General features: G+C 37.7%; 1 protein-coding gene across 1 annotated transcript in view; it reads right to left on the bottom strand.

The window, feature by feature from the left end:
* The window catches only part of LOC149570867 (gamma-glutamyl peptidase 1-like), a 71,578-nt gene that overhangs the window by 6,183 nt on the left and 39,636 nt on the right, over window positions 1-25,759 (bottom strand). The window contains exon 3 of the mRNA XM_089808255.1: window positions 16,572-16,739. Coding sequence (XP_089664381.1) covers window positions 16,572-16,739 — 168 coding nt within the window. The remainder of the gene's footprint in view (window positions 1-16,571; window positions 16,740-25,759) is intronic.

Genomic DNA, 25,759 nt, shown 5'->3' with positions numbered 1-25,759 from the left:
ATTTATAAGAAGGTAAAAGGTGTCGGTTGCTCTTTAAAAGATGGCACATTTTTCTAAATAAACTAACCAACACTATAGTTTTAATTTGATTTTAAATAAAATGAAATGCAACTGCCGATTCTCCTTTTTTTTGATGGAGGTCATCCACAAAGATGTTTTAGGTACCCGATATGGGCCCACGCGTGCCTAAAACCTCTTCGGCTAAGAGCCAAGGACTAAGGAGCATTCATGCTGTCGAATTCACCCAAGGCACGATCCCGGCCTCATCCCTTTTTGATGTCTTTGGACCTTGCACTCAGCAAGACTTGATCCCTGGTGGGCTCTTTGTGAGCCATTCAACTTCACTAGTATACCAAGGGCCCTTTGACGCCAATTCTTCTTCATATATCTCTGTCGGCTATCATCTGCATCTTTTGGATTCACTACAAATTTATAACGCATATTAAGATTTCTTTAATACCTACGTAGGGTTGAACATCCTGTTAACACTTCCTCTAACTGATGTGATATTGTTGTGTGTGAATCGACTTCAAATTCTTTATTTGGCATTGAAGATATCCTATGCCTTCTTCAGCAACAGTCCGTGGTTGTAGATGGAGTATGTATTTTTAACTGGCATCAGAAAAATTTTCATGCTCTCCTCTCAAGTGTATGCTTTCAAACTCGGGTGTCTTTCCATCGTGTCGAACTTGCAATCAAGCACAAGAAAACGTTAGATATCAATTACAAATAACCTTCTGTTTACCGCATAGGTTAATTAAGAATTGCACACAGATAATGAACACGAACACTAACAGCAGAATTCTTCTTATTATTATTCGCATATGCCAAAACATTACATTATGCTTGAATGATATGATCTGATGATAAGCTGATACAATGCTTCCCGAAGGGGTTATAAATACTTTTCGAAGAACTTTTCCGAAGGAGTCCGTCGACAAGGCGGGGTCGAGGGGCAGCGCCCCTTGCCGCCAAGACCAAATTAGCACTCTGAAACCCACACAAAACTACATGGAACACACCATTTCTGTCATTTTCTGCTGATTCTACACTCTTTCTGGCAATTTTTGATGCTTCCCCTTCCCTATGGCATCATCTGATACTCGTTCTGAGCATTCTTGATTTGTCGACGGTTTTTTTTTTTTTAGAAAACCTCCTGTCACCCTTCTGTGCTACCAATGTACAGCTACACCATACATATTGTATTGACTCCTTCCTTATGCAATATCCTGTAATGTCCTCCAAATTCTGAATGCAATAACAAGTAGAAGTCGTACGCCATATTTATCATTTATGCAAAACTCGTACACCATATTATACTGAAAATCCATACAGTGGAGAATTCCTTCAAACATGTATGGTGAATTGCAACCCTTGAAATGATTTTCACAATCCATACACGCAAGAGGAGATTGAAAATGCGCACTCTGAAGAAGTTAGAAGGAAAATCAAATAACAAAGCCGTACCACCAAAAGACCACAAATCCATACAACAGTTTCCCTCTCTGAATTTGTATGGCAGGAATGATGGAAATCCGTACAGTGCAAAAGTCCGTACATTCTTAGGCTATTACAATCCGTACAGTAGTCCCAATTACAACATGCATCTCTTAAAAAACTGTACCTCACTTTAAAAAACCGTACTACACCTAAAACCGTACACCAATCTTCAATTAAAATCCGTACATTGTATTAAAAACCGTACTACAGCAAAACCGCACACCTTCAAATATGAAAAACCGTACAGTGCTACCTTTTTCTTCAGATATGGAAACCGTACGGCACTCTCCCCTTCAAATATGAAACCGTATGGTTTTTTCACTTCAAAATGGAATCGTACGGTACTTTTTCCTGAAAACCGTACGGTACTTTAACTTTTTTTTCAATAGGAAAGTTAATTTTCCCTTCACCCATCAGCATTGTCGATCTACAATGACGAAGGGGTCGCCCGAAGGCCATTCTCTGATGCAGAAGTCTTCTGGCCGTGGTATACCTTCAGCTTCGAGCCATTCACCGCCTGAGGCACTTCCTATCCATCCAAAGTCCATAATTCTATTGCTCCATTGTCCCCTACTTCCTAGATCCGATACGGCCCAACCCACTTAACTTTGAACTTGCCTAGTTTGATCTCATTCTGGTTGTCGTACTTCAACACCCACTGTCTGAGTTGAAACCTGCTACGCCTGTTCTGTGTCATCTCCATATTGCCCAATTTGTTCCCGAAGCTCGCTACCATGGACTCCGTCAGCTGCCCCTTCTGTCCGTCAATAACACATTCACTTTGTACTGCTACAACTTTTATTGAACCCTTCCTCTTTGTTGTTTGTGCAGACTGTATCATGTGTCTTCCTTGCTGCCGGTACCTTTTTGCTATATTTGTGGTTCGACGTAATACTTTCTTCCTACGCAATCGTACAGTAGAATCTTTCCTTCTTTTGGGTTCGTACTGTATGTTCTGTCCTTCAGCTTCAGTCATACCCGTGTTTCCTTCTTCGGCTTCTCTGTGTTGCTTCGAACATTCATTTCCTCCTTTGGCTTGTCCATGTTCCTTCAGACATTCATTTCCTCCGTCGGCTTCTCTGTGTTCCTTCGGACATTCATTTCCTCCTTCCACTTCTCTGTGTTCCTTCAGACATTCATTTCCTCCTTCGGCTTCTCTGTGTTCTTTCGAACATTCATTTCCTTCTTCCTTCTTACCTTCGTCGATCCTTAGCATATTAAAACTTGGAAAGAGCTCGTAATCCTCTATCTGCCAGTGGTAAAGACCATTTACTGAATCTAGATCGTCATCTCCTTCCAATCGTAGGACTCCCTCCTGATTGAGTTCCATACTCTGCCTCCTCTCATCATCTTCTCCTTCAGAATCCGACGATAGAGCTTCTTCTCCAACCATCTAAGTGTCTAGATCGATGACATACTTCCGACCTTTGCTTTCAAGTGATAAAGTATGTTTCTTCCAATCGTGTTTTTCCTTGGCTTGTATTAACCACCTCCGGCCGAGAATGGCATCATATCCTCTCCGCTTCAGTGGGATCACGACAAAGTCCAACAGGAATGGCTATGTTCCAATCATCACTGGTTGTGCTGTCAGGACTCCCAATGGCTTAATTCCATGTTGATCGGCTGTTAGCAATTGGAATGTAGGCGGCCATAATGTCGGCTGTCCCAAATTTTTCCAAGTGTCTTCAGGCAATACATTGACATCGGACCCATCCATCCACAATTGTTTCCGTCAATACAGTCCCCAGAATTCCCATTTCGACGACTGCCGGATGGCGTCCGGATGAGAGGGCTAACAACATCAGATCTTCTGCACTTGTGCCACTTTCCTTCTCCTTTTTGTCCACTGTACTTGCCCCACTTTCCTACTTCCTTCCATGTTCTCCTAGTAGTTGAGTAGAGGGAACGATGTTTATGAGTGCTGATCGGAGCTGAGGCATAGTGAGCAATAGATCACTTATCCTGACAAGTATCTCGGCTTGCAAAATTTTCCGTACAATGTTCTGTTCTGTGCAGTTCCGTACGGAGGTACTCGGCGTGTCCTTGAGGTGTGCCGTTTCTATCTGTGTTGCTCTCTAGATCTCTGCCCGTGCTTTCTCCAGTCTCTTCTTTTCCTCTGTCGGATCAGGGTATAGCTTCGTTTGCTTCCGAGTGATTGCCAAAACTTCTTCCTCGTCTGTCCCGACGGTAATCAAGTTTACTCAAGACTTCGGGCACTTAGCATCGTCATGATCGCTAGGTCCACACCATCAGCATAGCAACTTCGGTCTGTTCACCGTTGTGCACTCTCGGGCAAAGTGACCCCACAGATTGCATGCGTGGCATTGAACTATCGGCCGACCATTCGCATCATACTGAATTCGACTCCTTCTGCCTATATTGTTGTTGCTTCTATTGTTGTTGTTTTGACCGTGTCGGTTGTTTCTATATCTGCCCGATGTGGCACCTTCCGTATTGGTGATCCCGTTCCCTCTTGACGGGGATGCCTCCTGTGCGAGGAACACTTGCTGTGGTGTTCTTGATTTTAGGTTGAAAGGACATTCCTTTACCGAGTGTCCCAGAATCTAGCAGATCTCACAAAATTGCTCTTTCGGGCAGGATCCCTTCGTATGGCCTTCTTTCTTGCACTCCGTGCACCATAGGTCATTTCCCTTAGTCTCCTTGTTCATGTTCTTGAACTCCATCATCCGAATCATGTCCTTTTGGAGGGCACGGACCTTCTTGTTGCTTCCCTCGTCATCACTACTGTCTTCTCCTAAGGATGCATCGTCATCTGAATCGGACGAGCTGTTCTTCTTCTTCTTTGTCTTTTGATCACTTTCGAGGTTCATTGCCCAATTGTATGCTTCAATGTATGTTGATGGTGGCACAATCTTCATCTTCTTTCACAGCTTTGGGTGAAGGCCTTCCATGAACCATCTTTTCTGGAGCCCATCTGCCGGCTTATTCTTCATTTTACTGATTAAGTCCTTCAACCTCCTAGTGAAGACTCGTACTGTTTCATTCTTCTTTTGTTTAGTATTGAATATCTCCGATACAATTTCATTATCGTCGCGTAGGAGTTGAAATTTTGCGATGAACTCCTTCTTAATGTTATCCCAAGTGTTTAACTTTTGTGGATCAGTATCAGTAAACCAATCAATCGCAACACCCCGTAGGGTAGCGGGAAATTGTCGGATCCATTCATTTGTATCTGTTATGCCATTTGCCCTCCAGATTGTTTCACATGTTTTACAATGTCGAATGGGATCAGCTGCTTCATCACCATCAAATTTAGGCAACTTTTCCTTCGAACCTGCCATTATCACTGTATGTTGAGGGTTTTGTTGTGTACCTGCACTGTTTTGCACTCCCGCGCTGTTTTGAACACCTGCATTCTTCTGAGCTCCCGCGCTGTTTTGAACACCCGCACTGTTCTGCACACCTGCGTTGTTTTCGGCTTCCGCACTGTTTTCGGCTTCGGTGTTGTTTTCAGCACCGGCGCTATTTGCAACACCCGCACTGTTTTCGACTTCCGCGTTGTTTGGTGAAGAAGAGGGTTCATCAACTGAAGCTGTTCGTTCCAGAAGTATATCTCAAACGAAGAGGTCACTCCATGCTCGTGCTCCTTCGGCAGTTCGAGCCGTGCGAGTCGATCTCCTTCCGTCAGGATTCTCTTTCCGTGGCGTATGCAGGTTCAAAAACTCCTCCCTTGCTTCTTCCACCAAATCAAGCCGTTGTCGAGTCTCCTTCAACAATCCTTCCGCACTCCTGTTTCCATCAACAATCTTCTGGAATCTCCTTCAGCGCTCCATCTGCTGAGCCAGAATTAAATTTTCCTGTGCAACCCATATGTCATCTTTTTCCTTCAGCTTACTCTTATCTTTGTTCAACTGATTTGGCATTTAATTCATATCCACCTACTTGCGTACCAAGTCCATCAGGCAACGGCGCCAAATGTTTACCGCATAGGTTAATTAAGAATTGCACACAGATAATGAACACGAACACTAACAGCAGAACTCTTCTTATTATTATTTGCATATGCCAAAACATTACATTATGCTTGAATGATATGATCTGATGATAAGATGAATACAATGCTTCCTGAAGGGGTTATAAATACTTTTCGAAGAACTTTCCCGAAGGAGTCCGTCGAAGAATTGCACACAGATAATGAACACGAACACTAACAACAAAACTCTTCTTATTATTATTTGCATATGCCAGAACATTACATTATACTTGAATGATATGATCTGATGATAAGATGAATACAATGCTTTCCGAAGGGGTTATAAATACTTTTCGAAGAACTTTCCCGAAGGAGTCCGTCGGCCACATACAATATGTCGCTACATAACAAAAACCTTTTCGAAGGGACCCGTCGGCTACATAACAAGAACCTTTCCGAAGGGACCTGTCAGCTGATACACAATTTCATTTTCGAAGGACCCGTTGGCTGATACACAATTTCTACCGATGACACCTTCATCGTAAGTGATTTGGTGAAGCCTGGGCACAATGATAAAAATTATCAAACCGCTCAAGAGTCTGCCGAATTTTTTTTTATTGAGCACATCGTTCAAACCTAAAAAAGTTCCTCCTAAGTGATCTTTTTTCTACAAGGGTAGTTGAAAATAATATCTTCAAGTGTTTTGTAATTGAGATAATGCTTTGCTATTGCAAGCTACTTCATTTCTCTTGTTTCATATTCTACTTTGTTAAGAAAACGATATGCACTTTGATGTCCTTCTGTAGTGAGGCTATCATCTACCCGTGACGAAGCGCCTACATGCTTGAAATATTTATTTGTATTTTTTGCAGACCTTAAAATGTGATCTGGTGGCTGACCTCCAAGTATCTCTATCATTCGTTTAATGAGATCATATTCTGAAGCTCTTGGAAATAGGGGTAAGCCTAAGAAGAGCTTAGCAACTGTACATCCAAAAGACCACATATCAATAGTAGTTGTATATGGGTGCCCAAGAAGAACCTTTGGAGATCTATAGGAACGGCTCTGTATGTAGGAGTAAACTATTCTATTCTCCATACATGCTGACCCAAAGTCAATAAGTTTAATTTCTGCTAACTATAGACTTGTTGATAAAAGTATATTTTCAAGTTTCAAATCACAGTGGATAACACTTGCTTCTCGCAGCACAAGCAATGCATCCAGGATCTGCTTTGCAAATAACCTTAATAGGTTAAGAGATATTCCTTTGTACTAATTCAATTTGAGTAGTTCAAAGAAATTTACTCCAAGTATTTCAAAAGCAATGCAGAGATATCTTTGACACACAAAATGGTCAAGAATGCAAACAATATGGTGCTTGTGCCCTGGGTCAAAATTTATTAGAAATCTCCACAATTCTTCTCTTTAAGAGCCTTCCATCTTCATACCATCTCTGACACATCTCACTCCCTTCTCTAATAAGAGTAATAATGCAGCCTTTACTGAACACCATCTTCAATCCATATTAAATCTAGAGCATTTTTTATAGAGTCAATTATGTCTGAAAAAGAAGCTAAGCACAATGTTAATTGTAGCTCCTCACAAAGAGTCTTTCCTTCTGTAAAATCATTTCCAAGATAAGTCACAAAAAAATCAGTAAACTATGTCCTACTTGATCCCAAGAACTAGATAATCTTCTTAAGGATGGATAATTACAGACAAAACTGATTCATAACGGGGATTAAATTTTTAAGCTCCATCATGCCTTTCCAACTCTGTTCGTGTTTTTTGTAGCCTCTCCTTCTCTTCTTCTGCATCAAGGTATTTTTCTTTCTTCACCTACTCCCATGTGACTGCCAAGACCTCATTACATGTTTCAATGATTAATAGATTTATGCCTTGCTTTGGGCATTTGAATCTTCGTGGTCCCCCGGACCACAACATCTACATATTAGCTGTGGCTTCTCCTTCATAGTACAAACTCTAGCGAAGTGGCCCCAAAGATTGCATGCACGGCACTGAATCATCGGCCATCCACTCACGTCATACTATATTCGACTCTGGTTGTTACTGTTGTTGTTATTGCCACCCCTTCCGTGTCTATTATTGTCGCAATATCCTCCCAAAGTTGCATCGTTGCTTGTGTTGTTCCCGATGGACACTTCTTGCATTAGTAACATCTGTTGGTGTCTTTTTGATTTCATGTTAAACGAGCACTCCTTTAGGGAATGTCCTACAACTTGGCAGATGTCACAAAACTGTTTCTTTAGGCATGAGCCCTTTGTATGGCCATCCTCTTTACAGTCTGTGCACCACAGTTCCCCCTTCATTGTGTCTGGATTCTTTTTCAAATTCTTAAATTCTTTCATCATTTGGAGCATATCTTTCTATAATGCTCGAACCTTCTTGTTCAATTCCTCGTCACTACTGCTACTTTCAGATGATGACTCGTTTGAATCCGATGATTTATGCTTTTTCTTCTTACTTGTCTTTTGTTCACTTTCTAGATCCATCGCATGATTATACGAGTCGGCATACGACGCGGGTGGTACAATCTTCATCTTCTTTTTCAAAGCCGGCTATAGCCCCTCCACAAACCATCATTTCTTCAAACTATCCACCGATTGACTTTCCATCTTCTCAACCAGCTCTTTTAGCCAATTGGCATAGGTCTGAATTGTTTCATTCTTTCCTTGCTTGGTGCTATATATTTCTGCTACTATTTCATTATCATCCCGTAGCAATCGAAACTCTGCTATGAACTCTTTTCTAATGTCCACCAATATAGTCAGTTTCTGAGGGTCGGTGTTTGAAAACCAATCAATTGCCACACTTCGTAGGGTTGCTAGAAACTGCCGAACCCAATCATCTTCGTTTGTTACATCATTCGCTGTCCATACCATTTCACACGTCTTACAGTGTCTAATCGGATCTATTGTTCCGTCGCCATTAAACTTAGGTAATTTCTCCTTTAGTCTTGACATTGTTACTTTCTTCTGATTTTGAGGTACTTGTTGAGCACTCACTTTGTTCTAAGCACTTGCACTATTTAGAGTACTGGCGTTGTTTTGAGTACCCGCATTGTTTTGCACACCTACGTTGTTCTGAACAACACCCACACTGTTTTGTACACCCACGCTGTTCTGCACACCCGCACTGTTCTGTACAACCGCGCTGCTTCAGACAACCATCCTACTTTCGACAACCACATTACTTGGCGAGAAAAGATCTTCCTCAAGCGAAGTTGTTCGATTCTTTCCTTGTATCCTTTCATCGGGTGTATCGGGAACGAAGAGTTCACTCTACGTTCATGCTCCCTCGGCACTTTGAGCCGTGTGAGTTGCTTCCCTTCTGTTTGGACACTCTCCCCTCGCCGTATACAGGTTAAGGAACTCCTCCCTTGTTTCTTCCACCAAATTCAATCGTTGTCGAGTCTATTCTAGCAATTTCTCGGTACTCCTCGGCCTTCTAGGTGAATGCACTCCCTCTGTTTGTGCCCCTTCACCCCTTTGGTGTCCATCGGTAATCTGTTGAAGCTTCTGTCTGCGCTCAGCCTACTGTGCTAAAATTAAAAATTCTTGTGTTGTACATATTTCATCCTTGTCTTTTACCTTGTTCCTATCCTTGTTAAGCAAATTCGACATGAATCTTCATAACATTTCCTTTCCTTCGTTCCAAGTTTGTCTGGCAACAGCACCAAATGTTTACCGTACAAGGTAAAGAAACTTAATGCATGTAGTATAGCATGATACAACATAGAACACATACTTTATTCATATATGCAATATGCACTCAATGCTTACAATCTGAATACAATGATGATCCAAAGTCCATTTCGGACGATGTACATATACCTACCTGGAGGGGTGCCTCAAGCATCACGTGCTCATTCGGATACTATTCTACCCATCGGCTACACTATAGATTTTACTGACAACAATGGGCAACGTATTTGTGTTAATTAAAATAATAAACCCTCTAGTTACTTGGTAAATCCAGATCCATTATGCATTGTGCTTAGACCCGTAAGCATGTCAGTGCATTCAGGAATTTGTAGTGGTCGCAAAAGTTATTAAAATATTATTATTTAATAAATTTATGAGAATTTTATAATGGATTTAATTTATTTTAATTTACAGGCTAATTTAGCATAGTTGAATTCCAAGCAATTGGAATTGTTAGTTTTATTTGGGTAAAGGGAGCCAATTAGAATATTTAATTTAAATAATCTAATATATATGGCACTTTGTGAAAGTGCATATATTGGCTAAAAGTGAGTTTATTTTCACTTTCCTCTTTTGAAATTTAGGATTTTGGAGCAAATCCTCAAAAAATTTCTTGTTAGCATTTGGAAATTTGTTCGTTGTGAGAGCTACACTCGTGGGATCATTGCGAGGATAGGCTCATTGGAGTTGGAGCGGTAAACTCATTTGTCGAGCATTTCATCACTATTGTCGGCCTTGTTATTTTGTGGCATCTGCTCTTGTTTCAACCCCTTTGGTTTCGAGGTAGGGCTCTCTCATTTTATTATTTTGAATTTGTTTTTTGTTTCCATTTTCAATAGTAAATTGGTTGGAGATTGAGAAGTAGTCTTCCCCACTGTTTTGGTATGCTAGTTCTACCCAATTGGGTGGGTATGAACATTTGAGTGTTTTGCGGGTTTTAATTTAGAAGTTTTGTGTCATTATGTTATTCGTTTTGCATAGAGGCTGGAACTTGATTTTTAGTTTATCTTTGGGTGTTTGACCTCCATTTGGAAAATGAGTTTTAAATTTGTTGATATTTCATAACATTAATTTTTAAGCAATCTTTACATCACCTTGTTTTGTGTGCCGCCCAATTTTCTTTTGTATTTCTTGGCATTTTTATTGGTTGTGGATTTGGCATGTTTGTTAGGTTTTTGATCCAGCCATAGTTTTACTTTACCATCATTGGGGTTTGTGTAGAATCCATATTCCCAGATTTAGGCTAGTTGAGTGAGTTCATGATGCTTGGTGATTTTTTATTGGGATTGATGAGTTAATGAAAACATCCCAACAAGGTCTTTACTTGAAAGTAACTTTAAAGTAGCATTCTCGTTAACCCCAAGTAAAGAATAAGAATTGTTGTGACCAACTATTCAAAGTTTTAGTATTACCTAGAAACAATTTAATGTACTAGAGGTGATCATTATCATGCATACATTATGCTTTTCCACTAAAAGTTGAAGTGAAAAATAATTTATCCTCATTATGTTACTAAGAAATCAACTCCTTAATGTGCCAAGCTGCCATCATCTCAAGAGTCTCTACCCTAGGTCATCCTTGAGAAGTGAAGCATCAAGTAAACTCCCATTCAAACACTCTCTTCATAAATGCCAAAATACATTTGGGTTCTCCTTCCACAAATGGAAATAGGCCATGAATCTTGTAAATATCTCTTCATCGTATCAGGAGAGTTGTCCTTATCGAGTTTAGCAATTTATAAAATTACTTAGCTTGATTTGCTTGAATCCTCTTCTTGATCTTCAACAAGTGGTTCATTCCTAGGCAACTTCTATGAAACCAAAGGTAGATGTGGTGCTATGTCTTAAACATTCACCACACTAGCCAAAGCTGCTTGTGTAGGACCAGGCTAGGCACTATCAACAACCATGAATAGTTTTATATCTTGTTGCTCAAGTTCGGGAACCATGAGCCCTAGAAAACTCCACATGAGAAAAAACAAAACCTCCCCCACTAGGCACAATCAACAACCAATTTCTTTAACTTTCCTACCATAAATAGTGTTTTCAATGAAAGTTATGTCTATAGAAAAAGTGTCTTTGATTAGTAAAATGAGCTTCACTGGAAAAATAGTCTCAGTGGGTAAAGTGGATTCCTCTAGAAATGTGAACGATAAGGTTGCCAATGTGACTAGCAACATAACTAGTAGTGTGGCTGGTTATGTACCTAGATATATGTTTATCAATGTGATTGTATTAGTATTTCTAATAGGGTATCCTCTTCTATCTAAATTTCTAATAAAATTTTCTGCATCAACAACCAATAGCATCTCTTTTGTTGTTGTAGTGGCTAATATGGACAAAGTTAATTCCATAAGGGTCATCCTCTCCCTGTACTATCTCCACTATGGCTTGACATGTCCCTCTACTTTCCTTTCTGTCTAGTTGGTTTTTCTTCTTCCTGACATGATCCCTACACATCCAAGGTAGTCTAGAAAATGTTGTTGAGAAAGAGGGATCAAGCTGAGATAAAGGCTAATTCTTGCCCCATTCATTAGCAAGAACCGGAGAATAATGAGCATCTAGGATTAAAGTGATGGCATGCTACATCATGTAAAATGCATTATGTTGTTTGTGAAAAGAAATACTTGATTCTCTTAGACAACAATTATCCATGCTTAAGTCTATCATCCATAATGCCACATTAGCTGCTCAATCAACACTTGCTAGTCGACATTTCACCAAGTCTACCATGTATTTCCACACAATAGTAGTTAAAAAATGTTTTCGCAATCTCCCATTTTCAACATTCCATATGTTGTCCTTTTCTTCTTGCGTTATGTTTGGCCGACATATTATGCAAAAGGAGGCCTCTTTATGCTATGAGCTTATCTTTCATGTGGGTTGCACATAGCTACCCCTACAAAAGGTATAACAAATACACTCATGAAATCAATTGGCTAAAAAGAAACGGTAACCCACCAAACTTTGTAATCAATTGGGAGTGTGCAATTTGTCTACCATGCATGTTGTAGCACCACCTTCAACACATGGTCACCCCAATTTCCCACCACGTCTACCGCTTGTTGATGTTTGGTAGCTTCACTTGGATAAACTTTGAGACTAAAGAGAAGATATATATATATATATAGGTGTGAGATATGATATATATATTAATTAAATATATATTATCATGTGAGATATTATATAGTTAAATAATCCTTTTTTACTAAATTAATTAGATAATAATGGATAGACATGTCCCATGAGGGGACATACCTCTCCATGTCATATCCACAACATAAGGATAGAGATCGCTGCCCTTGGAAAACACATACCAAACATAATGGCAGTGCTATTACATTTGTAGTGATCCTTAGAAAAAAATGGTACCAAAGTAGGTTCTTTCCTTGTCTGTGAGGTTTCAATAGTGAAGAAATATTACGGTTCAAAGATTAAATTTGTATTTTAATGAGTCTTGAGAATCAATAAAGTTTGAGAAGAAATGAATCTCTCAATAGTATTGGCGAGTAATTCTTCAAACTATATTTTAGGACGTCTGCATTTCTATTGCTCACAGTAATCAATGTTTCAGAAATAATCATAGTTACACTGCCCTGGGGGACAGGGGGACGACAAAATGGTGGGAAAAGTTTTGGATATTGGGGGACAGAAGGTCTTAATTTGGGCGATGTCTATGCTGGCATCAAAATAATATTTTTTAATTAAATTTAAATTTAACATATAGTTCTAAATTAAGTTTTAATTTAATTATTAAAAACAACAAATAGCCGTTTTGATGTTGGCATAGACATTGGCTTTGATTTGGGGATGGCATGGGGAAGGTGGGGGGATGTTAGTGGGGGACATGGGAATGGTATGATGGAACTATTGTCATTGATGTCAAAGATGTAAAGAAGAATTGTCATTTATGGTTATACTGATATTGAAGACACTGCAATGATGATACAATAGTTAGCTCATTGTACATTTCTAACATGAAAAGAAACATCAGATATATGAATAGATGCATAGAAAGAAATATAGGAGATTAATATTGCCTATAGTATATGAAGAATATCATTATGATAAAGACATTAGAAGTGAAGTATATAACTCTGTTTTGGAAAGAAAGTACTACATTGACTAAATACTGATCTTGATTAAGTCTTAGAAGGCAAATACATACATTGCTTATAATGAAGAGTTTCTATCGGTGTGTGAAAACATATGGAAGGACTGCACACTGATGTTGAAGAACCAAAAGAACTCAGTACACAGTGATCAGAATTACCAATAACTTATCAGCTATCAAATACATATATAATTAGTAGTTTCACAATATCTTATATCAAAGGTTATAGCAGCAGTGTAGCACAAAAGGTCACACTTATCAGCTAAGTCTAATTCTCCTTCTGTTGATGATACTACATACAGGAAACTAGTAGGCAACCTCATCTACCTTTCTACTACTGGGCCTAATATTAACTTCACAGTTAGCTACATCACACGTTTTATGACTGCTCTTGGGAACAAAGCATGTGCTTTGTTATGTGAAGGGCACTACAGATTTTTGGACTTGTTTATTCTCTAAGTTCTAATCCTAGACTCGATGGGTTCACAAATTCCGATTAGGCAGGCTCCGTTGATGATAAAAACTGAATTTGGGATATATGTTCAGTTTGGGATCTAGTGCCATCACATGGACTAGTAAGAAGTAGGCAGTTTCTCTCTCCTCTGTGATGTTGTTTGGCTTCGTCGAATGCTTAGGGATATGCAGATGTCACCAATAGGATCGACGAATTTGTTTGTTGATAACGAAGGCATTATCAGATTAGCACAAAATCCAGTCTTCCATGAACAAACCAAGCATGTGGATAGTTACTGTCACTACATACAACAGCTAGTTAAAGATAGGACAATAGACTTCGAGTATGTTCCTACCACAGATCAGACTGCAAACATTCTCACCAAGCCTCTTGGTCTTGATAAGTTAGTTAAATTTAGAGCATAGTTTGGTGTTGTAGATAGATTAACCATTAAGGGAGGGTATTACGATAATAGATAAGCTTCTATTATCAGTTAATGGTTGTCTATCTATAATCTATTGTAAATATTAGAATCTTTCTAATATTAGTTAGTTTGTAGCTATTTGTTAGCTTTCTTTAGCTTGCTTTTAGCTAGAATAGAATGTTTCTATTCCTTACAATTGTTTCCTAAGGAAACATCATTTTATTCTTTTGTATATATTGACCTCTTAGTCTCTGTTAATATTAAGCAAGCATTTTACCAATTACATCGTAATAACTACTTGCCACTTAAACTTCATATCAACATAGTCTCAACCCTCAAGTGTGCTTAGCAGCCATTCAAGTCACCTTCCATCTTTCCAATGGACCTTTCTCCATTTGTACCACTAGAATGTTATTACTTCTAATTGAAGCACCTGCGTTCTCCACTTAAGCCACTTAAATACTTTCATGACCAGTACTCAGGCATGCATCTGACCCTCCTTTGCTACTTGAACATACTGATTTTCTTAACTGCAGTCAAATCAACAGATGCTAGTTTCCAACCCTCCTCTCTGCTTCCACTAAACAAGTCTGAAATCTTCCTCAGGTATGCATATCAGCCTCTTTCATTTCTAATTGGTAAAACAGATGCATCATTAATAGGTACTTGTCAGTTGTATGCTCATGTCTTCTAAGCACACTTTGATGCCCCTATTGTCAGTTGAAAGAATTGTTGACTGCCTTCTATGACATTCAGCACATGAGATGGGAGACAAATGACCAGTCCAACCATACAAAAACGGACTCTGATTCAAAACAAGATACATGGGCCTCACTAATTTATTTCCATGGCAGGTTGGCCCTAATTAAGTTTGCAGCTGACTGAGGAGACATTGATAACTTTTATCCCTGTTTTACGTACATAGATCTGCTATTGCTTGTCAATTACATTGGTCAGGTTTACGAGCGCTGCTAGCCTCCACCACATCAGATCATTAGCAAATTGCTTGTTTAACAGTCATGGAGGAAAAATATCACACTGAGAGTTTTGGACGAGTTTAACGACATGCAGCTCTAGTTATTCAATTTGTGAAATCTAATGTCATAGATGTGTTAAGGTAGCTCATTTCTTAAACTTTTATATATACAGACTTGCTGGTTTCTTCTTTTACCCAGAAGGATAAGTGACTGCTGTGTTTGGACTAGCTACTGATTCATCCAATTTGGAGTCAAAAAATATAAATTCTTCTCAGTGAGAAAAGTGGCGGTTTAAGTCTTGTGCTTGTACCTGAGGCCAAAAAGATAGGCCAGGTTCGGTTTGGCTTGTTTTACTTTGCAGCAAAAAACCCAAAGCATTATTGTGCATATTGTGCATGCTTTTAGATTTTGTCCTCTAGATTCAGGGGTTGAAGGACATAAGCTTCCTCTTCCAACTTGACAAGAGGTTTTAACTCATGAACTATTCCACTTTGTGTTGTCTTGCAAAATACAAATGAAGTTGCTAACAAGATTCAACATGGGGAGATTAAACATTTCCCACCTGCATTCTCTCTTTTATTATCATCCTTATTTCAGCTTCCTCTCTTTAGTTTCACACTGATGTTTTAGCTATTTTCTCACAGAATTGTTCTTTTTGCCCTTCTGCTCCATCCCTTCTTATTGTACTTATTGTATGTTCCAGTCCCTTTTATCTATTTTTTATCATTTGTCAACATTATTATGATTTACTCCTTTATCTCTTAGTAAACACATCTTATCAAGAATTTAACCAATCTAAATCTACATCATCTTCATGACAATTTTTTATTTGGAATTATATAACTTAATATTTTTCTTCATTCTAGTTATAAATTTTACTGATCATTGTCACTCATCAATAACTTAATTATTCTTATATTCATTTATTGAATTTTATTAAGTCCTCCAGCTACTTTAATTGACTGGGGAAGGATTTCCTTCTACCAATCATTGGTCTTTCTAATGTAGCAATAAAGAGCCTCACACAGATTCTTTCTCACTCTAGCCAGTTTTGTCAGTCTGGATTGATATTGCATTGTGCCACTACATAATTGAATTGAATTATACTCAATTTTCCAAAAACAGGGTAGCTTCTATTTTCCCAAAATGCAGTCCAATACTGGCTACTAGCTTCTTTAGGCATTGAAGCATCATTTTTTAATATTTAATATTGAAGGCAGCTGTTATAAACTAAATCTATAGCAATATCTATAATATTAGCAGCGTTGCCAGAAACCATACTGAGAATTTCAATGTTATTAGAATATTAAAAAGAAAAGTAATCACATCAAAGAAATGTTACTCAGCTAATTTTTTGATGTGCTAGGCTATTATATTACTTCATATAAATGTAATGATGTTTTCCACTTAAGCTTGACACACAAACAGAAGTTAGGGGACATACGCTAATGGTCCCTTGAGCAAGCCGAGACTTTACTAAGTCCAACATGACGTCCTCAGAAAATTCGGGATGGCCCTGAATACCAAGGACTGAATTTCCAACTGTGAAAATTTCAATAGCAGTTCTGGCTGAGTAACCCAAAACAACACCACTTGGAGGAATACAAGAAACCTGTTTCAAAGAAAAATTCAGCAAACACATACAAATGCATTCCTCAAATGCTATAAGAATTATTGTCTTCAGTTAAGTCTAATCTAGAATATACTTTCTTGTGAGATAAATTTCTTATTCTTCATGGCACAAAAATCTTTAAGTATAAAATACTACACTAGAAAACAGACAACTAATGTATTGTGAGATTCGAGGAGCTAAGAAATATAGACTAGCTGGTAGACAGCCCTCGGTAAAGTATATTCTCTGGTTCCATTGAGGGTACAACTTTATGATTGTAATTGTGCTTTGTACATATAATTTAACTCATGACACATAAAAACCAATCAGTAAGCGCTGATTAATCTCACAATTTCTTTTCTTCTTAATAGATTGCCATCCACAACAACAAAAAGCAATGCTGATTTTACATCAAAAACTATATTAGTGACTTCTATGGCACCATCAAATGACATAAACTTGCAATGTTGCTTCAAGGAACTACTCCTCTCATAAAAGGATTTTAAAGTGCAGCATGCTTATTTGTGGCTTTTCAACTCAGTTTTAAATGTGCCAATGATTTTAATGCACTGTAAGCAAATCATTGAGTTGCATGCTAGATTCTAAAATTTGTTTTTATTTAACCAAAATATTAGTAGCTAAAAGGGTCGTTCGTATAAAACATTCCATTTTTTTTTATTAAATTGACTCATAGGTAAAATGAAAATATCTTTTCTAATGGTATAATATTATTCAAGCCTTTTTCAAAATGCTCATATCAAAGACAGATAATGCTGTCAAGTAGTTAGGCAAGTCCAGGAATATCTTTCTCCAATGAGGATCATCAAGCAGTAAGTTGTTGTCAATTCCTACAATTTAGTTTTACTCTTCAATAAAAGTCATTATATTATATTTTGAGATCTGTTACCCATGAATGGTCGATATCAATTTTCTTTTGCATGGTCATGAGATTTTACTTGTTCGGCATTCTTTGTTTTCAAGTCTTTTGGTTGAACAAATCTCTAAACTTGAACATTGAACACTTTGTTCAAGGTTCAAGGTTCATAAGTTCATCAAATTTCTTTGGTCAAGTCAGAAAGGTCATTTGTCCCAAAGGATACTTTTGCTCGTTGATGAAGTTGAACATGAACATTGAACACTTTGTTCAAGGTTCAAAGTTCATAAATTTACTTTCCTGTCCATTCTTTGTTGTCAAAGAGCATAGTTTCCAATATATCTTGACTTCTGAACTTGAACATTGAACTATTTTGTAGTTCCATTGTTCATGTTCACTTGGTCAGAAAGACTGATGCCTTCGTTGCCACATGTCTAGTTTGGCAACTCAGTGAAAGCACAACTTTTTACCAAGATCTACGGAAAGATATGTATTAATTGGGAGTTAATGGTAATGATGGCAAGGTATGTCACACGCACAGATACTGAGTGAGATTTTAATGATTGAAAATACTTGTCCCATCGCTGGTCTTGTCAGCCACTTGCATGCTTAAAGTCCAAGTTTTATGTTTTAAAAGGAAGCTACCTCATTTTCATTCCTTTGCCATTGTTGCTTTTAGTAAAGATTGTTTTAGTCTCATCTGGAAATACGCAAAGGTAGCTTAAGCATTCTTTTTCAGCAAGCTTGCATGCACTCGGCACGATGAGTCTCTAACCCTTCATTTTCAGGTGTCATTTCTTTCTTGTGTTATCTTAAAGGTTGTGAATCCTTTCTGCATTGTTTTGTTCTTGTTAACTTTCTCGCCATGATTGCTACATTTCACCCTAAGTTACCCGATAAGGTTAAGGAGTCTATTATAAGTAGTGTCTTGCCTGATATTGAAGACACATTCTTTGCAAAAGAAGATATGGGTAAATTATTGGCGCAAACACAAAACCCGATTCCATATCTCAAAAAATCTTAGATAGCAGTTTGTTGCAAGTGTCTTCTTTTCCCGAAGCTTTCCCCTACCCTGAATTGGTCCTAGCATGCAAAGATGGGTATGATGTAGTCAAAAAGTGTATTTGTGCCTTTAATGGTGAAATCCTGGCGTATGTTAGCCAAGTTGCTGTAATGGGCACACTAAGGATCCCTCCACATGAAATCTATGAGGACTAGACTATTAGTTCTTCCTACACACAATTCTCTACGAATGACACTAAATTTAGTAATACCATTGTAAAAGGCTAGCATTTCAAATCCAAGAGAGGAGGTTCCTGCCTTTTGCGTCCATTGACCAGAGAACACATGATCCCTAAGATTAAGTATGTCATTATACTACTGAACAGAGTGAAAGGGAACCCACATGCTTTTCATTGGGAGAATTGGATGTACTTTTTCATCCAGATAATCTGGGAAGAAGATAAATTCATCAATTGGATGGATATCATAGTTGCTAGGCTACAAGAAGAACTTTCTCAAGTTTTGAGAATTTCTTTTTTTTATATGAGTTCCTATTTGTTTTATATCCTAGCCTATGGCAAAGAATGGAAGGGTTTACCACACTTAGACTAGAATCCAAGCATGCCAATTTATGAGTACTATCCTCTCTTGCAAAAGAATAAAAACCCTAAAGGTTTCAAAATAGTTCAAGACACTTTCCTGGCTAAATTGGTGTTTGAATTGCAAGGGAAAGAGAATGTGAGGTTGACTAAGGAAACCACTCGATTGATTGATATTTATGGTAGTTTCTTTACTCAATTTCCCAAGTTCAGCGACCTTAGGATCGGAGGATATGAAGGAAAGCTTCAGAAGTTACCTCGGCACTACCTAGATCATTTTGTGTTGCTCAAGATATGTCGACAATTAGCGGAGGTTGAACAGATTTGTAAAACTAGGAAAGGTTCTGGTTACACCTTCCCTATTAAACTCAAGCATTACAAATGCAAGACAATCCAAGATGCCCTTAAGCTTAAATTTGAGATTAAATCTATGAGCCTATTAACTTATTCTTCTAGACCTAACTTTGATAGTCAAGAGTTTTCCCTAAGGTACTCTGAGCTAGGTTCCTCTGCTCTCCATGTTCCCCATTTAGAAGATTTTTGGGCTAACTGTCAAGATGATTTTGAGGTTAGGAAGAGGCTATAGTCTAGGTTGTTGCTAGCACAGACCAAAGATTTCAATCTCCCGCTAGATATCTCAGGGGTAATTGAAAAAGAAAATGAAGAAATTGTTGACCTAACTTACATTGAGCAAGTGGAAGCTTACCCATTGCCGAAAATTGATTGGACAATGCCAGAGTAGGATGACCTGCATACAAGAACCCTACCTGTCCTAACTAGAACAAAACAATGACTCATAAGCAAGAGGCAATCAAAATTAGTGGCTCATAGTGTTCAAAAGGTTCATGCTAGTTCTAATTCACCTTTAGTAGTTCTTGGTACTAATGAAGTTGTTCCTTCTCCTGTTGCAGGAAAACTAAAGTCAAGAGTTGAACTTGAACACTCTGTTCAAGGTATAGTTCATCTTCCTCCTTCTATCAAGTGGACTCACTCTCGTAGCAAGAGGAAGCAGGAGCTAACGAGTAGCTTAAAGTAGACTTGTGATAAATCAGTAACAATTGATCTTGACTTAAGGGAAGAAACTTCTATTGAAGCCCCAATTGGTGAGATGGAATAGGGGAATCAACAAGTAATAGAAGTGGCTAACACTTGTACAATGGAACTCAGTTCATCACCCATGCTACAAACCCCTCCTCCTAAAGAGAATCCTTCTACCCTAATTGGTTCGAGTTGTTTATGAGTAAGAAAGGAGCATAGTGTTGGCAACTCTCCCAGTGGGTGATATAGTAAGCAAATGTCTTGGGAAGACTCCTAAAGCCAAAAAGGAAAAGACTGAAACTATACTGAATATTGATGAGAATACAGGGTAGTGGGTAGTAGAAGTGATGAAGCCAATGGCTAAGAAAGGTATAGATGAAATACAACCCCAAGATTATACAACTGAGGAATCCATCCTTGGCCCTACTTCCAAGGCAATAGATATGAAGATATAGGGAATTCCAGAATTTCCCATCGCTTATGAAAAGATCAAAGGGATAAGTAGGAGCTAAAGCAATCACTGCAAAAAATGGTTGAATATATTCACAAAATTTAGAGCCCAAATGTAGAAGCTTTGCCTACTACCATTTCTGTCATCGATGTTGAATCTCCCGTGAATAAGAGTTTTATTGAGAAAGTTAAAAGGATCGTTCCATTTTCCAAGCCTATGGTGAGTGGTTGAATGTGGTTCATGCCCAAGCAACCAACTATTTCTCCCACTTTACGAATACAAATGCAAGAACTGATAAATTAATGACTGCCCTAGAATCAAAGATGAATGCCTGAGAATCTGAAAAGATTAAATGGGATGAATATGTCATCGACATTTCAAAGGTTTGGGAATACAGCATAGACAGATTCTTGAATGAAAATTCGGAAGCCAAGTTTGATTTTGATTTTCTATTCATCACCAAAGCTAACCTGGAATGGAGGAACGTAGTGATTGAATAGGGATTAGAAGAATGCTCTAAACTGCTAAAAGAAGTAGGGTATTTGAAAGAAATCCTAGTGGCTGATCTTAAATGCATTGATGTCAAGATTATGAAGAATGAAGATTAGAATGAAAAATCCCCGAAAGAAGTGGAAACAACCCTTTTCTCCAATATTAAACTATTAAAGGAAATGAGTGAAGCCTTAGTAAACAATTTAACCATTGTCCCCAGAACAAATTCCATTATGATCATCTACACCAATCACTTGGATGTACAAGATAAAAAGCTTGATCACATCTACAAGATTATAAAGATGTGGAAGCTTCGCCTGGAGAGCATGGCGTCCTGCAACAATAGGAGTTGGTTGGTTTCCTCGTAGGGCATAAAGTCTGGAAAGAAAATAGTGGCAATTGTTCTAACTTCCAAGATCCTCGCGCCAATGTCAACAATACAGCTGGAGCTTAGAGGATGATTGAAGAGCCACCTGTCATTTTTTTAATTTTAAGTTAGCTTCGTTATAAAACACATTCCGTTTTAAACAGTTGAAATTCCTTAAGGAGTATTTTTTGGAAACAAACTCGAAAATGCCCTACGTGGCTATATATGTTATGTTTTGATCAATCTAAAGGTTGCTAGTTAAGTTTAAGTGTTTCCCTTTTGTTAAATGGACAATAAAGTTAATGATGATAGAATTGATCATACGGTTATTTCTGGTGCATCTGTCTGATAATCATGTGGTTGTCTTGTTGGGTGATGAAATTCATGTGAAATTCATTCTTGAATAGACATTGTTTCATTAAATGTGCTGAAGTTATATTTTCTTTTGTTTAGTTTGGTGAGCTTGATCACAAATTTTGAATTTTTAAGCTATGTGTCGTATGGCATGTATTGAATGTTAATTGCTCAATCTGTAGCATTCTTTTGTGTTTATGCAAGGATGTTTTCACTTTCCTTAAGTTCTTTCAGGTCAAAAGAATGACTGTTATAATTCATTTATAGTAAGAGTTGTATTGAAAAATTATTGTAGAAGGGAGTTGTGCCTTTGAAACATAGAGATTCTATGCAAGTTATCAAAGCTCATTTGTGGTGAAAGTTTTTTTCTTGTTGATATAAAATTAAATAGCTGAGAGGAAAAACTATTCACTAACAAGATCAATGAAGAGAATTTTAGTGGAAAATTAAAAAGGGCATTAAGACCAAAAAAAAGTCCTTTGAAAGGTCATCACAACATCATTAATGATATTAAGATATTAGTGATGTCATTACAACTGATAATTATCTAAGATATCAGGTCCCTCTTTTATGCATTAGATGATGATCTTAGTTTTCTTGCATGAGTCCTTCCTGGTAGGACCCATAGGAACCCAAGGCTGTGGGCATCCAAATACAGGCCCCTCATGCCATTTTGTTTTTCTTTACTATGTATAGATAATATATATATCAATGTATATATGTCTTTGCGTGTATTATTACAAGCTAGGTTTGTCGTTGCATCCAAAGATCGACCTGTCAATGCCCAATACAACCACTAGACTTATAGAACACAAGAGATGGTTAAGCCATGTCAGAAATCCTGAAGGGGAACATTGGTAGTTAGTCCAACAATCCTCCCCTCAACATTACCCAAGGAGATTCAAACCTATGACAAGCTTTGATACCACTTGTTACAAGCTAGGTTTGTCATTGTACCAAACCTATCAATGCCTGATACAAGCACTAGAATGATAGCACAAGAGACGGTTAAGCCATGTCATGAATCTTGAAGGGGAACACTAGCAATTAGTGCAACATATAGATAGATAAATAGGTAGGTAGGTAGGTAGAAAGATATAGATATAGATATAGAAATGCAAAATATATCAATTTGTTCATTTTCCTTGATGTGAGGAATCTCAACCAGAACCTCTATTTTTATCGATGCCTTCAATAGCACTAGCTTTTGTTGTGCTATTACAATAAGTTTGAGATAAAGACTCAACAATTTGCATATGCCATAATTGCCTTCCCCTGAGAATATGTTATATGGTACTGTAGGTACTTGAATGTTCTTGCCTTTTGTGGGCCAAGAAGTGAGTTGATTACCCTCATAGATGGAACTGGTCATAGTTGGGCATTCTTGCCTCTTGTGCATTGAGAAGAGATTTGATTACCCCAACAAATGGAACTTGGCCTAGTTAGATGTTCCTGCCACTTGTGCAATAATGATTTCAAAGGGGTGGAACTAGTCATAGCTAGATGTTGCTACAGCTTGTGGAATTGCCACCTATTGAATGATGATTGCCCCAAGGCATGAATTTGTTCATAGTTGCACATCCTACCACTTATGGAATAAGAGGCGAGTTTCCATGAGAAGATGATTGCATCCTCTCAAGCTTAATTGGTTTGGGTAGTTTACAAATGCACTTTCCAATTCTGCACCAAACTAAGCTATGATTGGTTATAATTTAGTTAGCTAGTCATAATGCTTAACATAATCTGCTTATTCACTACCCGATGTATTCATTCTTTATATCTTAAATCATTAAATTCACTTTCGTATGTACTTGTTGGAAGCAAGCCAAGGTTAGGCACCTTCTTGGCTTGTGGGAGCAGTAAGGTGGGGTTAGGTCGCACCTATTGCGATCTCATTTCTGAACTCTACAAAAATTGACTATTGACTAAAAGGGATGTGAACAACACACGAATACATTGAGAGGGGGGGGGTGAATCAATACATATTAATGATTTTTGCTGATTTTAAAACTTTTATCCAAATAATTATTTTAGATACAAAAATTAACAATCATGCACTTGAAGCATTGCACCTTAGCTTCCATTTTCTTCCTTTCCGGACAGACTTTCTGTGTGTGACCAAATTTGTCACATTTGAAGCATCGTAATTTAGACCAATCTCTTTTCATGTATGTTTGATTTCTTTTTCCTCTTTTTTGTTTGAATTGACCTGTCTTCCCTTTATTGTTTGTATTTGTTTGAAGGGCTTGAATTTCTCCCTCTTGATTTGAACTAATTCCTCTTGAAATCACTCTTGACTCGTCTTGTGTGCAATCATTCTTAAGTGGGTCAAATTTTGGCAATTCAAGTCTAGAGCTCATTCCACAAATAACAATTTCCAAGGACATGGGTAACCCTTTAAGGGCTATTAGAGATAGTTCTTTTTCATCTACCTAATTCCCGATGGTTACAAGTTGGTCTTTTAATTCTGTAATTCTCAGGAAATAAGAAGTAATAGGCTCTCCATTGTTCATTTTGATATATAGCAGTTGTTTCAAGGTCAGCAATTTGCTGGTATTTTTGATTTCAAATGTGTTTTTAATAGTCATGAACATTTCATAGGCAATTTTGAGATTTGATATGGATGGAAGTATGTTATCTTTAATAGAATCTATGGTGATCTTCATAGCTTTTTGTTTTTTTCGGATCAGTAAACAGCCGAAGCCTAGATTAAATTTTGTTAATTAATTTAATTAATTATTTTTTATGTGTTGAGAGAATTTGAACCTAAGACCTCCCACATGAGAGGCTCACAAGTTACCATTGTGTTGTAGGCTCTTGCTTGATCTTCATAGCTTTATTATTACGCCTTTTCCAAGTTGATTTATCTAGATCATTTTTAGGCATTTTCTTATCTTCTTGACATACTCTTCTAATTCAAGTTCCCGTAAAATAATGATAATTTGAATTTTCCATGAAACAAAATTAGAAGCATGTAATGGATACCCCCAAAATCTGATTACAAGTATTCACAACTATATGGTAATTTTATCAAACACTTATCTTGCACTCTACGTTATATGCTAGACCCCTTATGGCTCTAAAAGGTTGTTTGTATCGTGTTGTGTTTGGCATGTAACATAAATATAGGAATTGAAAAAGCATAACATATATTGCAAAAATAACCAGCACACTATATTTATATTGATTTTCAAAATCTAATAACAAGTGCAAAGCTGACTCACTAAATACTCCAGCAATAAATCAGAACAAACATTGTTTACATCAAATAATTGAGGGCATGGCCCTTGCATTGACTTGCTGCAAACAATATGCAATTGCTACACTAAATCGGCTGCTATAGTGAAACTGCTACAGTAACTCGGCTGCTACAGTAACACGGCTGCTATAGTAACAACTGCTACAGTGACACGCTACTACAGTAACTTGCTACAGGAACTTGGTTGTAGCTAGAAATGCATCCAATCTGCCGGATATAAAGCTGATAGCAATGAATTCCAAAGGCCAAACCCCAAGGGAATGACATCTAGAATGTCACACAAGAGGATAGACGCTCTCTAATGCCAAGAACAGATCTGCAACTCACACATCTATTTTCTTCTCGTATTCAACCTGTTGAACAAGGGCCACAAGCTCTCCTTTTTATTTCTACTTCATAGGGTAGACCCACTTTTCACAAGCAATGTGGGATAAAGTGTTCTAAAATAAAATAACACCTTATGTCTCCCTTGGGATTCCCTTTTCTAAAACACAACCCAACATGAATAAGATTAAAGTAGCACTTTATTATTTTCACATTTAACTTAAATGTTACTTTAATAAACTTCAGGCATTAAAATAAAA

This window comes from Cupressus sempervirens, chromosome 2, assembly GCF_028749045.1.
Source record: "Cupressus sempervirens isolate cs-2001-9-10 chromosome 2, ASM2874904v1, whole genome shotgun sequence".
Taxonomy (NCBI): Eukaryota; Viridiplantae; Streptophyta; class Pinopsida; order Cupressales; family Cupressaceae; genus Cupressus; species Cupressus sempervirens.
This window is presented reverse-complemented; position numbering and strand designations above follow the sequence as displayed.